The sequence below is a fragment of the Sus scrofa genome, chromosome 17 (assembly GCF_000003025.6).
Source record: "Sus scrofa isolate TJ Tabasco breed Duroc chromosome 17, Sscrofa11.1, whole genome shotgun sequence".
Classification (NCBI taxonomy): domain Eukaryota; kingdom Metazoa; phylum Chordata; class Mammalia; order Artiodactyla; family Suidae; genus Sus; species Sus scrofa.
The window spans coordinates 46,911,721-46,925,104 of NC_010459.5; the positions used below are offsets into that span (position 1 = coordinate 46,911,721).

Here is a 13,384-nt window from a genome sequence, read left to right on the forward strand (position 1 = left end):
TCCCAGGCTAGGGGTCCAATCAGAGCTAAAGTTGGCAGCCACAGCCACAACGACAGCAATGTGGGATCCGAGCTGCATCTGCATCTACACTGCAGATCACAGCAACACCGAATCCTTAACTCACTGAGCTGGGCCGGGGATCAAACTCACCTACTTATGGATACTAGTCGGGTTCATTACAGCTGAGCCACAAAAGGAACTCTCACAAGGGCTGAATTTCTAAAACCCAGTATACTTTCTGGGACTCAATGAATTGTCATTAATTGAGAGCCTTCTGATTCTGTTTGACAGCTGAAAGATGACAAGTAACCTTTCAGTCTGAGTTAACTTGAAAAAGAACCAAAAAAGAGGAAGCATGTACTACTGGTTCTCAAGTTTATTTCATAATCCTAGAAATTCCTGTGTAGCATACAAAGGCTTTAATTTACTACTAGTCCCTTGATATAGGGAAATGTAAGCTAAGCTCTGTCACCAACTATCTAGGTAACCCATCACTTCTCTGGAACTTCAGTTTTCTCACTTTTAAAAGGACAGGTGATGTCTAGATGTTCTTTTCATATTTCATATCTAAAACCCCATGAGGTTTTTTTTGCTTTTTAGGGCTGCACTGAGCAAGGCCAGGGATCGAACCTGCATCCTCATGGTGGATACTAGTTGGGTTCATTACCTCTAAGCCACAACAGGAATTCCTAAAACTCCATGAATTTTTAAAATATGGGGAGTTCCTGTTGTGGCTCAGTGGTACGGAACCCAACTAGTATCCATGAGGACATGGACTCGATACCTGGCCTTGCTCGGTGGGTTATGATCCGCATTGCCCTGAGCTGTGGTTAGGTCACAGAGATGGCTTGTGGCTGTGATGGAGCCGGCAGCTGCAGCTCCGATTTGACCCCTAGCTTGGGAACTTCCATTTGCACACATGCAGCCCTAAAAAAGAGAAAAAATAAAAACAAAATATGGTATTTAATGGTATTTATGGTATTTAGATGATGAAACTCAGGAGCACAAGCTCTGCTTTATATATTAAAATCAATTATTTTTTCTAGTTTAATTCTCCTAAAATACCTTTGCTAAAGATTCATAAGAATCACTGTTGTGATGTAAACAACTGTGTAAGAACTATAAATTCTCAAGTTACATAGTTGGTTTTTTCCTTAAACGACAGGGAAACTATTCATTTAATGATAATGCTGGTGCTCAGTGGCACATTTTATAGTGATTACATTGCAATTATGAAGACTTTATTATGCTTAAGTAAACTTGGACATAAAGTCATATAAAAGGTTACCTAGGTTTCAAGTTCCACATTAATTAAAAATTCTTTCTCAGGAGGAAGAAGCAGAAGTCACAATCATACCTGAATTTTTGGATGGATTGATATAATAGAAACCACAACGCAAAGGATCAGATTAAAACTGATGAAGAACTTGTTTTCTGTGCAGCCATCGGGTTTGGTGTAGTATGAGTAGAGCAATGCGACAAAGACGATTGACAGGATGTAACAAAAGCTTGTGAAAGACAGTAAAGCTAGAAAAAAGAAACAGAACATGAATGGCCACAATTGTAATAGCAAACTTTTATAATGAAGACCAATTTTCACCCTGTTTAACACAGCCCAACGCAGTGTGGCTCTCATAGAGGTTTAGATACCTACCAGCATACCAGCACCTTGGGTTTCCTTCTTCCATTTTATTTACCCATGATTCATTCCAAGAGTGAGCAAAGTCTACCAACAGCACCAGCTGGATGAGGATGAAGAAGGCAGCCCCCACCATGCCAATAATAAACCAGGCTACGAAATCAAAAGCACAAAGTTATTCTTCACTATAGGAGTAACATTTCAGATTACTGTGCAAACATTCTAAAAAGATTTCAAGTAAGAGGAGGTGATAAAGGCATATTGTCTCCAGCAGTTTTGCAAGATTATTGCAATTCCAAATTCAAAAGGCATTCTCTGAGAAGTCTGCTGGGTTTCAGACCTTTTAAAACTTGTTCTAGCTTATGCCAAGGGGAGCCTAGGATCTGACATTCCAAATGGAAAAGATATAAACCTTTTCCTTTACTTACAGGGATAAAAATCACAGTGGAAATCCACAGATGTCACTTGATGTCATAATAAGTAAGCAGGTTAAGACAGGGACGGTGGAGTGTATGGTTACAAGTCCTTGTGTTGACAAGCTCTCTGATTAACTTGGTATTGCCAAGTGAGAAGGTAAACTATTAAAATATTGGCAAACAATTAATATATGGTTCCAGAATAGCTGAGAAGTGGGCTGAATGCCTCCTGGCTTTAATCAACCAACTAATATCTTAATAACAAGTCATGGTAATTGGAGACCATCTCATTTCTCAGTTCTGCAAAATCGATAATGAAAAACGAAGCTTTAACACAATCACTTGTAGAGTTTGTATATATTATAGTTAACCCCCCAACAGTGAACCATACCTGTGGTGAAGTGGCCCCCAGGGATATAGAAAGATCCAACCATGATACCAATAATGGCAGCAATTTTGAAGAACCAAAACCTATTAAAATATAAAAGTGCACTTATGAAATGCTAACTTCTGCCTCTACACTGAGAAAAATAAATTTTTGAAATGCACAAATAAAGCCTACCCATTTCCAACATGATTGGGCTCATTTCTTCATTTGACATGAAGCTACTTCATTCAACATTTCACATAATTTAAGAACATTAGCACAGAGACCAGATCATTCATATTCACCAGAAAAAACATTTAACATGAGTTTCTCTACTTTTAGCACTTAAACGTAGGAATTTTTCTAGAATTCTGGAGCATTCTAAACTAACAATGTGGCATTCCCATCATGGCACAGCGGAAACGAATCCCACTAGGAACCATGAGGTTGCAGGTTTGATCCCTGGCCTCGCTCAGGGGGTTAAGGATCCGGTGTTGCTGTGAGCTGTGGTGTAGGTCACAGACTCGGCTCACATCCTGCATTGCTGTGGCTGTAGGCCGGTGGCAACAGCTCCGATTAGACCTATCCTGGGAATCTCCATAAAAAGACAAAAGACAAAAAATAAAAATGAAATAAATAAATAAACTAACAATGTTAGCCAAATATAGAGCAATCAATTTGCTTGCTTAATCAAAAGTTAATCACGGAGTTCCCTTCGTGGCACAGTGGTTAACGAATCCCACTAGGAACCATGAGGTTGCGGGTTCGGTCCCTGCCCTTGCTCAGTGGGTTAACGATCCGGCGTTGCCGTGAGCTGTGGACGAATCCCACTAGGAACCATGAGGTTGCGGGTTCGGTCCCTGCCCTTGCTCAGTGGGTTAACGATCCGGCGTTGCCGTGAGCTGTGGTGTAGGTTGCAGATGTGGCTCAGATCCTGAGTTGCTGTGGCTCTGGCGTAGGCCGGCGGCTACAGCTCCGATTTGACCCCTAGCCTGGGAACCTCCATATGCCGCGGGAGCGGCCCAAAGAAATAGCAAAAAAAAAAAAAAAAAATAAGCACCTAATCTTTCTTTTACAACATAGTAAAACCATGCCCTGTAGGACTAAAAAAAAACCATCCTGAAACCATGCCCCATGTTAACAGAAACTGGTGCCCGAGAGAAATCGCTGAGCTTGTCTTACAGAGCAGTGCTAAGGAAAGAGCTTGATCCAAAATCTCTCTGCTTGTAGCCTTGCCTTCCCTGAGCAAACTCACCTCAACTGTTTTTTTTTTCCCCCAACTGTATATCCTCCAAGCTTCACATAACCTAGATAATATATCATAAGACTCTTTAACCAACCCTAAAAATAACACACCTCTAAGTCTCTGACATATGGGTCACTAAAGTAATGGAGGCCTAAGCTGTTTTTCAAAAACTGGGAGTTAGTTCTTGTCCAATTCAAGCTGGCTAAGACTGGCTGGGAACACTGACCCTAAAAAGGTGCCTGCACAGGTGTTCAATGGATGACTTTTCGATGTCAGAGTACCAAAAACTCCACACTCAGATTATGCTAAGCATCTCCATTTTGAACATATATCCTATTAAGAAGCATGTAACTCAGATATGCCTGCGCAGAACACCAATTACCTCACCTTTTCCTTACCTGCAATCCCCTTTTCCCAAACCTAAGACTACTCTGCTTCTTTATCCCATAAATACCTAAAGCCTCTTGCCTTCAAAGAGGCAGATGGGAAATTTGTCTTCCAGCTCTGCTGCAAACGTCAGCATCTGTTTGGCTTGCTGCACGTCAGGCAAATGAACCTGGTTCATTAACAACTGAACATAAATATCTTGCCCTCAGTCATAGAGTCTGTCACTGGCAAAGCTGGGACTAAACCTGGCTTCCAGTCTGTTTCTTTTAGAGCCATACCTGTGGCATATGAAGTTCCCAGGCTAGGGGCTGAATCGAAGCTGCAGCTGCTGGCCTAGGCCACAGCCACAGCAGCACCAGATCTGAGCCACATCTACGACCTACACTGCAGCTTGTAACAATGTCAGATCTTTAACTCACTGAGCGAGACCAGGGATTAAACCTGCAACCTCAGGGATACTAGTTGGGTTCTCTCATGGTTCCGCAGGTTAAGGATCTGGCATTATCAGTGCTGTGGTACGAGCTCCAACTGAAAATGGTGTTCAGAAAAACAACTTCCCAGAGTTCCCATCATGGCGCAGAGGAAACGAATCCGATTAGGAACCATGAGAATGTGGGTTCAATCCCTGGCCTCGCTTAGTGGGTTAAGGATCTGGCGTTGCCATGAGCTGCGGTGTAGGTCGCAGATGCAGCTCGGGTCCTGCATTACTGTAGTAGTGGCGTAGGCCGGCGGCTACAGCTCTGATTAGATCCCTAGCCTGGGAACCTTCACATGCCCTGGGTGAGGCCCTACAAAGCAAAAAAACCCCACAAAATTTCCCATATATAACAGGTCAAAAATTCATCTGGGCCACCAATTTACATACTCTACTGCTTTCATCAAAATGGCAACATTATGGAGATACCTTAGAAATCTATACATAGAACTACCATGTGACCCAGCAATCCCACTCTTGGGCACATATCTGGACAAAACTTTCCTTAAAAAAGACACGTGCACCTGCATGTTCATTGCAGCTCTATTCACAATAGCCAAGATATGGAAACAACTCAAATGTCCATTGACAGATTGGATTAGGAAGATGTGGTATATATACACAACGGAATACTACTCAACCATAAAAAAGAATGAAATAATGCCATTTGCAGCAACATGGATGGAACTAGAGACTCTCATACTGAGTGAAGTCAGTCAGAAAGAGAAAGACAAATACCATATGATATCACTTATATCTGGAATCTAATATATGGCACAAATGAACCTTTCCACAGAAAAGAAAATCATGGACTTGCAGAATAGACTTGTGGCTGCCCAGGGAGAGGGGGAGGGAGTGGGGTGGCTGGGGAGCTTGGGGTTAATAGATGCAAACTATTGCCTTTGGAATGGATTAGCAATGAGATCCTGCTGTGCAGCACTGGGAACTATGTCTAGTCACTTATGATGGAGCATGATAATGGGAGAAAATAGAATGTGTGCATGTATGTGTAACTGGGTCACCATGTTGTACAGTAGAAGAAAACTGTATTGGGGAAATAACTATTAAAAAAATAACAAAAACAAACCAAAAAACGGCAACATTAAGTGCTGATCGGAGGATCCACATCAACATATAACAAGTTAAGAATAAATAATTCCTACATACCCATTGTGTATCGCTGCTCTGGGATCTTTACTCGTTTTCACTTTCAACATTAACAGAGAGAAAGCAAAGAAAAAGATGGCCAAGGCAAAGTTGATTCGATATACAGCTTTGTAACGAACCAGCACATCACAATCTTTATCCATGTTTATATCAGCCACTTTGGTTTTAAGTCCTTCATCACAGAATCCAGGAATCTGGAAAAAGCAATTTTAATGCTATAGGAATATCCGCATTTAAAGAGAGAGTCTATTCCACCATAGCAAAGCTCAGATTTATAAAACTGACCATGTCAACAACTGCAAGACTGTCCTGTGGGATTTTTCTCTTTGCCTTCCATTTCACTTACAAGCTTATCCCTAAACAGTCTAAACAAGTTACATTTTGAAAAAAATGTCAAGCGCTCTCTTTTTCACTCTTGTCCGCTGATGAGGCGACCTCGCATTTTCTCGTGACTTTTCACGCTACAACTCACTCTTTCCAAAGGTGAAGGGCTAGTCTAGTTTAAATGTTGTTAGACTAAAATGTTCCTTTTGACTACCTTTACTTTGGGAAAAGATGAATACCTTCATATTCTGTGTCTTGACTAGAACCAAAACTTAAAATCCCAACAAACCCAATGAATGAGTTTCACACAGTGAAGAAATAAATATTAATTACAACTAAAATTTTATGAAATATGAAAATACTAACAAAGAACTACCGCATTATGGCTACTGTTACTTCTACTTACCTTTTTCAGCTGAGTTTCCACCCCTTCATGAAACATGATACAACATACAATAGTGCCCAGGAAGAGAATAAAAGCATAGATGAGGCGAGTCAGAGTGGAATTCTTACTGTTGGGACAGCAACCACACAGCAAACAGGAGGCACCACCACAAAGGCATGGAACCTGTAATAAGCACATCATCGCCATTTGAGACCTTCTTCAGTGGGCTCCTTCGTGACATCCAGAACAGAAGATGAGGCAAATCAAGCTTTGAGAGGTTTTCTGTTTTTTGGGTTTTTTTGAAATAAAGATGCATTTATTTGAGGTTAGGACTGCACATATGAGAGGCACGGATTCAAGAAACTTATTGTTTTCCTCCTCACGACATAATTAAAGATGTTTGTAAAGTTCCAAATCATAAAACCAGTTAGTTGTGCAGGTTATTTGTCAAGAATTATAAGTGAAGTTGGCAAAAAGCAGGGGCTCTTGTTTAACAACAGAATTGGTTGGGATCTGAAATAGTTGCCTAGTTCCAACAGGGGAACCTCAAAACAAAGCTGCAGCTGGCAGGTGTTGTTCCAAATACAAGCTCTGAGAGTTTAACTAACAGATTTATAGCTTCTTCTACAGCTGGGAGGAAGTGCTCTAGAATCAGTATTATTTCTGCCACTTTATCTCAACAAGTTACATTAATTTAAGCTTATTCCTCCATCTGTAAAATAAACTCAGTAACAGAATCTTCCTCTCTCAGATGCTGCTATATTAAATAACCCTCAACACAGTGCCTAACACATTGTAAAAGCCCAATAAATGTGAGTTATGGTCGCATAAAGAGCATATTTTATTTAAAAACAATCTATCTTGGAGTTCCCGTTGTGGCACAGTAGAAACGAATCCGACTAGGAATCATGAGGTGGCGGGTTCAATCCCTGGCCTCGCTCAGTGGGTTAAGGATCCAGCATTGCCGTGAGCTGTGGTGTAGGTCATAGATGTGGCTCGGATCTGGCATTGCTGTGGCTGTGGTGCAGGCTGGCAGTTGTAGCTCCAATTCAACCCCTAGCCTGGGAACCTCCATATGCTGCGGATACAGCCCTAAAAAGCAATAAATAAATATAAATAAATAAATAAATAAAAACAATCTATCTTAATACTAAGGAAAACAGAAACCTAACTCCACTTGCTGTTTTCTGAGAATCCTAGCTACCAAATCTGATGTTACAGAATAAGGCAACATTACATAGACACCCTTATAAATAATGAAAGCAAGAGACATTTAGCTCCATTCTAAGGTAAACTAGAGATTTCTCAAAGTTAAACAGAAATAGCATATGACCCAGCAACTCTACTTTTATATATACATGCAAAAGAACTGAAACAGGTATTTAAACAAAAACTTGAGCATGAATGTTCAAAGCAGCACTATCTACAATTGTCAAAAAACAGAAACAACTCAAATGGCCGTCAACTGATGAGTGAATAAGTAAAATGTGGTATAGCCACAAAATGGAATATTTAGCCATAAAAATGAAGTATGTTACCTGGCACAACATGGGTGAGCCTAGAAGACATCATGTTAACGAAAAAAGCCAGACACCAAAGGTCACATATTTTATGATTTCATTCAAATGGAAATATCCAGAATGGGTAAATCCAGAGACAGAAAGCACATTAGTGGTTTCAAGAGGCTGGAAAGAAGAGAACTGGCTGCTACATGGGTTATCAAGTTTCTCTTTGAGATGATGAAAATGCTTTGGAACCAGAAAGATATGATGATAGCACAACACTGTGAATGTGTTAAATGTCACTGAATTACACACTTTAAAATGGTTAATTTTACATTCTGTGAACTTTATCATTTCTAAAAAAGAGTAACCTAGATCTTTGGTCAGCTGATGCTTTCCTAACGAGCATTCCAGATGACAGGACATAACTTGAGTCATTCTTCACATGCTTGATGAGGAAGTCACCTGCATTGCTTTCACAGGTGACGTTATTAAGTCACATTCAAGGACAGGCTAACTCAGAATCCTCATAAGCAGCAGAGGCAAAGGCTGGGGGATTCTGGTTTTACAATATGGCCCCAGTAATAATTTTTTATGAGATGATGTCAGGAGTATGTAGCACCTAGTATGATGCCTTTCATAGCAGGGACTCCCAGTAACCATTAATATCCATAATCACAACAGCCATGGGAATTGACCACCCGGCATCAGCTTCCAATTCTTCACTATAATCTAGGTCAAAGGTAAGAGAAGTCTGTATCCGCCACCGACAGAAATACAGGCATTTTACAGCTAAAAACAATGATACTAATTGCTTCAGGTTTATTCTGTCTGCACTCTCACATTCCTGACTCCCTTTCACTGTTTTTCCCCCAGTCAATTAAATAAACCAATGATAATTGCCTACTGTTTGCTATAGGTTGAACTGTGTCCTCTAAAATTCCTACGAAGTCTGAATCCCCAATACCTCAGGATGTGACCTTATTTGGAAAGAGGGTCATTGCAGATGTAATTACGTAAAATGATGTTACACCAGGGAAGAGTGGGCCCCTAATCAAACATGACTGATGTCATCATAAAAAGGAGAAATCGGACACATACATGTACCACAGGGAGAACATCATGTGAAGATGAAGACGTGGAGACCTAGAAACCAAGGAACACAGAAGACTGCTACCAAACCACCAGGAACTAGGAAGAGGCCTGGAACAGAGACTCCCTCACCACCTCAGAAGGAACCAACCTGTGCTGACACCTTAATCAGACTTCTAGCCTCCGAAACTGTGCAACAATAGAGTTCTGTTATTTAAGTCACCCACTTTGTGGTATTTTGTTTTCCGGTCCTGGAAAACCAATATACCTACTTACTTATTTGTAACTGCCTTGTACCTTGACGGGGGACCAACTCGTGTTATATCTTTTGCACCTTTACACAGTAGGTACTCTGTCTGCAGAATGAAGAGTTCCCGTTGTAGCTCAGCAGGTTAAGAACCTGAAATAGTGTCTGTGAGGATGCAAGTTCAATCCCTGGACTCGCTCAGTGGGTTGGGGATCTGGCACTGCCACAAGCTGAGGTACAGGTCACATATGCAGCTGCAGCTCCAATTCAACCCCCAGTTAGGGAACTTCCATATACCACAGATGCAGCCATAAAAAGAAAAAAGAAATCTGTAGAATGAACTTGTCCTATTACATATACATCACTTTCCTATCTCAGTAAATAACAACTCTATTAGAGACCGGCTAGGACCTGGGACTCTACTAGGAGTGCCTGCACCTGGACCAACCCTTGAGCAACAGAATACAAAGAAACTATAAGGGACTATAACTGCACACATGAGCAATAAGATACAAAAAGGTGGGCAGGATCCCTGCACATAGCACCACCAAGGAGGTGAGCAGACCACCTAAGCCACCCCTCTTGCCCACCCCACCCATCTGCCCTGACCCTTGTATCATTTAAGGAACCAGCCTGCCACTCCCATCCCTCTCTGGGCCTCTGGGTGCAAGTAAGGGCACCTGATACTTGTTTTCTCTCCCTCTTGCTCGCCTGAAATTCTTGTCTGGCCTCTTATCAATTTCTATTGATTTAAGAGTCCAAGGACCCAGGGCAACATACTTTTTATGTTGCCCAGGCCAAAAATCTTGAAGTCATCCTTGATGTCTTCTTTTTCTTTTTATTTATTTATTTATATTCTTTTTTTTTTTTGTCTTTTTTGTCTTTTTTGCCTTTTTCTTGGGCTGCTCCCGCGGCATGTGGAGGTTCCCAGGCTAGGGGTCAAATCGGAGCTGTAGCCACCAGCCTATGCCAGAGCCACAGCAACATGGGATCTGAGCCGCGTCTGCGATCTACACTACAGCTCAAGGCAACGCCGGATCCTTAACCCACTGAGCAAGGCCAGGCATCAAACCCGCAACCTCATGGTTCCTAGCCAGATTTGTTAACAACTGCGCCACGACGGGAACTCCATGATGTCTTCTTTTTCGAAAACTCTGATTCCATTTGTCATCACATCAGCTCTATTCTCAAAATGCATCCAGCATCTGACACTTTCATAGCCTCCTTAGAGCTCACATTGATCCAGGTCATTACTATCATCTCTCACCTGGATGAAATGCACTAGTTCCTATCTCACTGCTATAGCAACCCATTCAGAACCCAGAATAATATAAAAATAATTTTAAGGAGTTCCCACCGTGGCTCAGCGAAAATGAATCTGACTAGCATCCATGAGGACACAGGTCGAGCCCTGGCCTCACTCAGTTTGTTAAGGATCCGGCATTATTGTGAGTGTGGTGTAGGTCGTAGATGCAGCTCGGATCCCATGTTGCCGTGGTTGTGGTGTAGGCCAGCAGCTACAGCTTGGATTCAACCCCTAGCCTGGGGAACCTCCATATGCCGTGGGTGCGTCCTAAACAGACAACACAATAATAATAAAAATTATAAAAATAAAAATAAAATAATGTTTTAAGATGAAGACGTGTCATTCAAAAGATGCACAAAAAAATGCCTTCTCAGAGTTTTTCTTATCTAAAAGCAGCAGCAACTGCCATAAATTCTCTCTCCAAGGGAGTTTTATGGCCATGAAGATGACAAAAAGACCTCTGCACCCATATAAACTAGTATTATCACAAACTTTCTTATCTCTTATTTGCTCTCCTAAACCACCATGTCTTTCCTAAAGACACCTATTTGTTCTTCCCATAGAGTCCTTTTCTGCCCCTTCTCCCCCAATTAAGTTAGGCATATAATAAGCCCTATATTCTAACCCCTTTGAGGTATTCATCACTGAGAACTCCTGCTGTATATGGGTTGGACAAGTACATAAATTCTTTTCTTTCTTGCTAACTCGTCTTTTTACAGTTTAATCTACAGGGCCCAAATCAGTAACCTATAGAGAATGGAAGAAAAGTCCTTAAGTTGGCCAATAGGTATCTACATGATTTGGTTCCCTTTACCTTTCTTTCTTTTTTTTTTTTTTGCTTTTTTGGGGCCACTCCTGTGGCATATGCAAGTTCCCAGGCTAGGGGTCTAATCAGAACTATAGCTGCCCACCACAGCCACAGCCACACCAGATCTGAGCCATGTCTTCGGCCTACACCACAGCTCATGGCAACACCAGATCCTTAACCCACTGAGAGAGGTCAGGGATCGAACCTGCCACCTCATGGTTCCTAGCCGGATTCGTTGCCACGACGGGAACTCCCCCTTTACCTTTCTGACTTCATTTTCTATTATTCTTCCCTTCACTCATTCCATTCTCTAGTATACTGAACTCCTTGCTGTTCCTACTGGACAAAAGGAATTAATAAAATATAAAAGTGATTTATAAATAGAAATGCTTTGATGGCATCAATTCAAATCTCAGCTTTACATTACTTAAAATGTGTTTAGGTTTCAGATTACCAATTCAATCCTTAATGATTTTCTTAACATTTGTTTAAAAATCTATCTTGTAAATAGTGAGCTTGACCCACTAGTGGGCTGTAAATAACAACTGACCAGGATTTTAAAAAATGTGATGGAAAAGTTGTACAGTAGAGGGCATGAAATCTGTGTCTAAATGGGTGTATTAAATCTACCAGGTGAAATTATTTCTTATTCTGAGCCAAGGTCAAAAAAAAATCAGAAAGCCACTGCAATCCAGGACCTTAAACGATGAATAGTCCTTTTGATTTGATCCACAACCTTAAGGGATGGAAATTACACTCTGTTCCTAAGAAACCGAAGTGGAATGAGCTGAGATTGAGTCCTTGGTCAATTAAGCCAGTTGGGGAATTAAAAAACAAGGAGATGATGATGTTAAGCAAGCATGCTCCTCTAAAGCAAATGCAGGAGCGAACTCAGCATATTCACTTCCACAGATTCTAAATTTCTCTTTTAAAATACGGCGCTTACAATCTACAAAGTGATTCAATCCATTTATTCACTTCATTTTCTTGACGCGAGGAATGCAGGGGTGACTGTCATCTTAACGGAAGCCAGAAAGAAATGATTTGTACAAAGTCCCAAAATGTTCAGGCCATGACTTCCAATTCTGAACAATAATCCACAAGGCCTTCTTTCCCTTGCGCCGGAAACTTAAAATCCCACCTCTGCCACATACTCCTTGTGCTGTGGGATAAAAATATTACTCAAGCCCCCTCACCGCCCAAACAAATGACGCCACCTTAAGAAGGAGCCTGGAAGTGAACCGGAGAGCCCTGGCCTCGGGACTCCGTCTCCCATTCCAGCTCCTGAGGAACCCAGAGGCCGGAAGGCTCGCGGGGGCGGGGCACTCGAAATTGTAAACAATGGAGGTCTGGCCTCTTAGGTTTCTCAACAAACCCAGAAGGCCAGCCGCCTGATCTCAGCCGCAGGGCATCGCAGATTTTATCCTGGACCCCTTGATACCCTCCAAAGCCCAGGGTCGACCCCCACCCCCTCCAACCCCTGGGTCCCTGGGGCCGAGGCCCGTTCTGGGCTGGGCTTGGGGAGCCTTATCGCCCTTCCCCACACCACCAGTCCGACGGAAACACCAGATCCCGAACTCACCCAGCTGGCGAGGGAGAAGACGCCCAGCACAGCCCCCATGGTGACGCGGGTTATCTATGTGGACTACCGAGAATCTCCCGGAGAGATGGTAACTCCCTGCTGAGGGGTCTCCTAAGAAACGCGACGGTTTCTCAGGCCGGAAACGTGCGGCCTACGTCATCACGTGGCCCCGCCCATCACTCTCGCCGCTACCGAGAAGGCACCTATCATTGGTAGAAGGAGAAGGCGGGGCTAAGGCAGCCGGGGCCTGGGGGAGAAGGCGGAGCCAAACTGGTGCCGGAAGGAGCAGGTTTTATTCCTCCGCCTCTTTTGTATTCCCTGGGAGCCCACTATGTCCAGACGTGGAGTGGAGAAGTGCTCAAGGAGTTATGGCCAACTTAATAAGAGACTGGCACTGAACAGAAAAGGACCATGACATGTTGTGATGCCAACTATGAAAAA

The 13,384-nt window shown here is 42.3% G+C and overlaps 1 protein-coding gene across 1 annotated transcript in view; it reads right to left on the bottom strand.

The window, feature by feature from the left end:
- SERINC3 (serine incorporator 3) overlaps positions 1-13,122 on the bottom strand; it is a 20,002-nt gene extending 6,880 nt beyond the window's left edge. Inside the window, exons 1-6 of the mRNA XM_021077977.1 lie at positions 12,944-13,122; positions 6,428-6,589; positions 5,698-5,891; positions 2,447-2,526; positions 1,655-1,792; positions 1,358-1,527 (exon numbers count right to left, since the gene is read on the bottom strand). Coding sequence (XP_020933636.1) covers positions 1,358-1,527; positions 1,655-1,792; positions 2,447-2,526; positions 5,698-5,891; positions 6,428-6,589; positions 12,944-12,982 — 783 coding nt within the window. The 5' untranslated portion in view covers positions 12,983-13,122. The remainder of the gene's footprint in view (positions 1-1,357; positions 1,528-1,654; positions 1,793-2,446; positions 2,527-5,697; positions 5,892-6,427; positions 6,590-12,943) is intronic.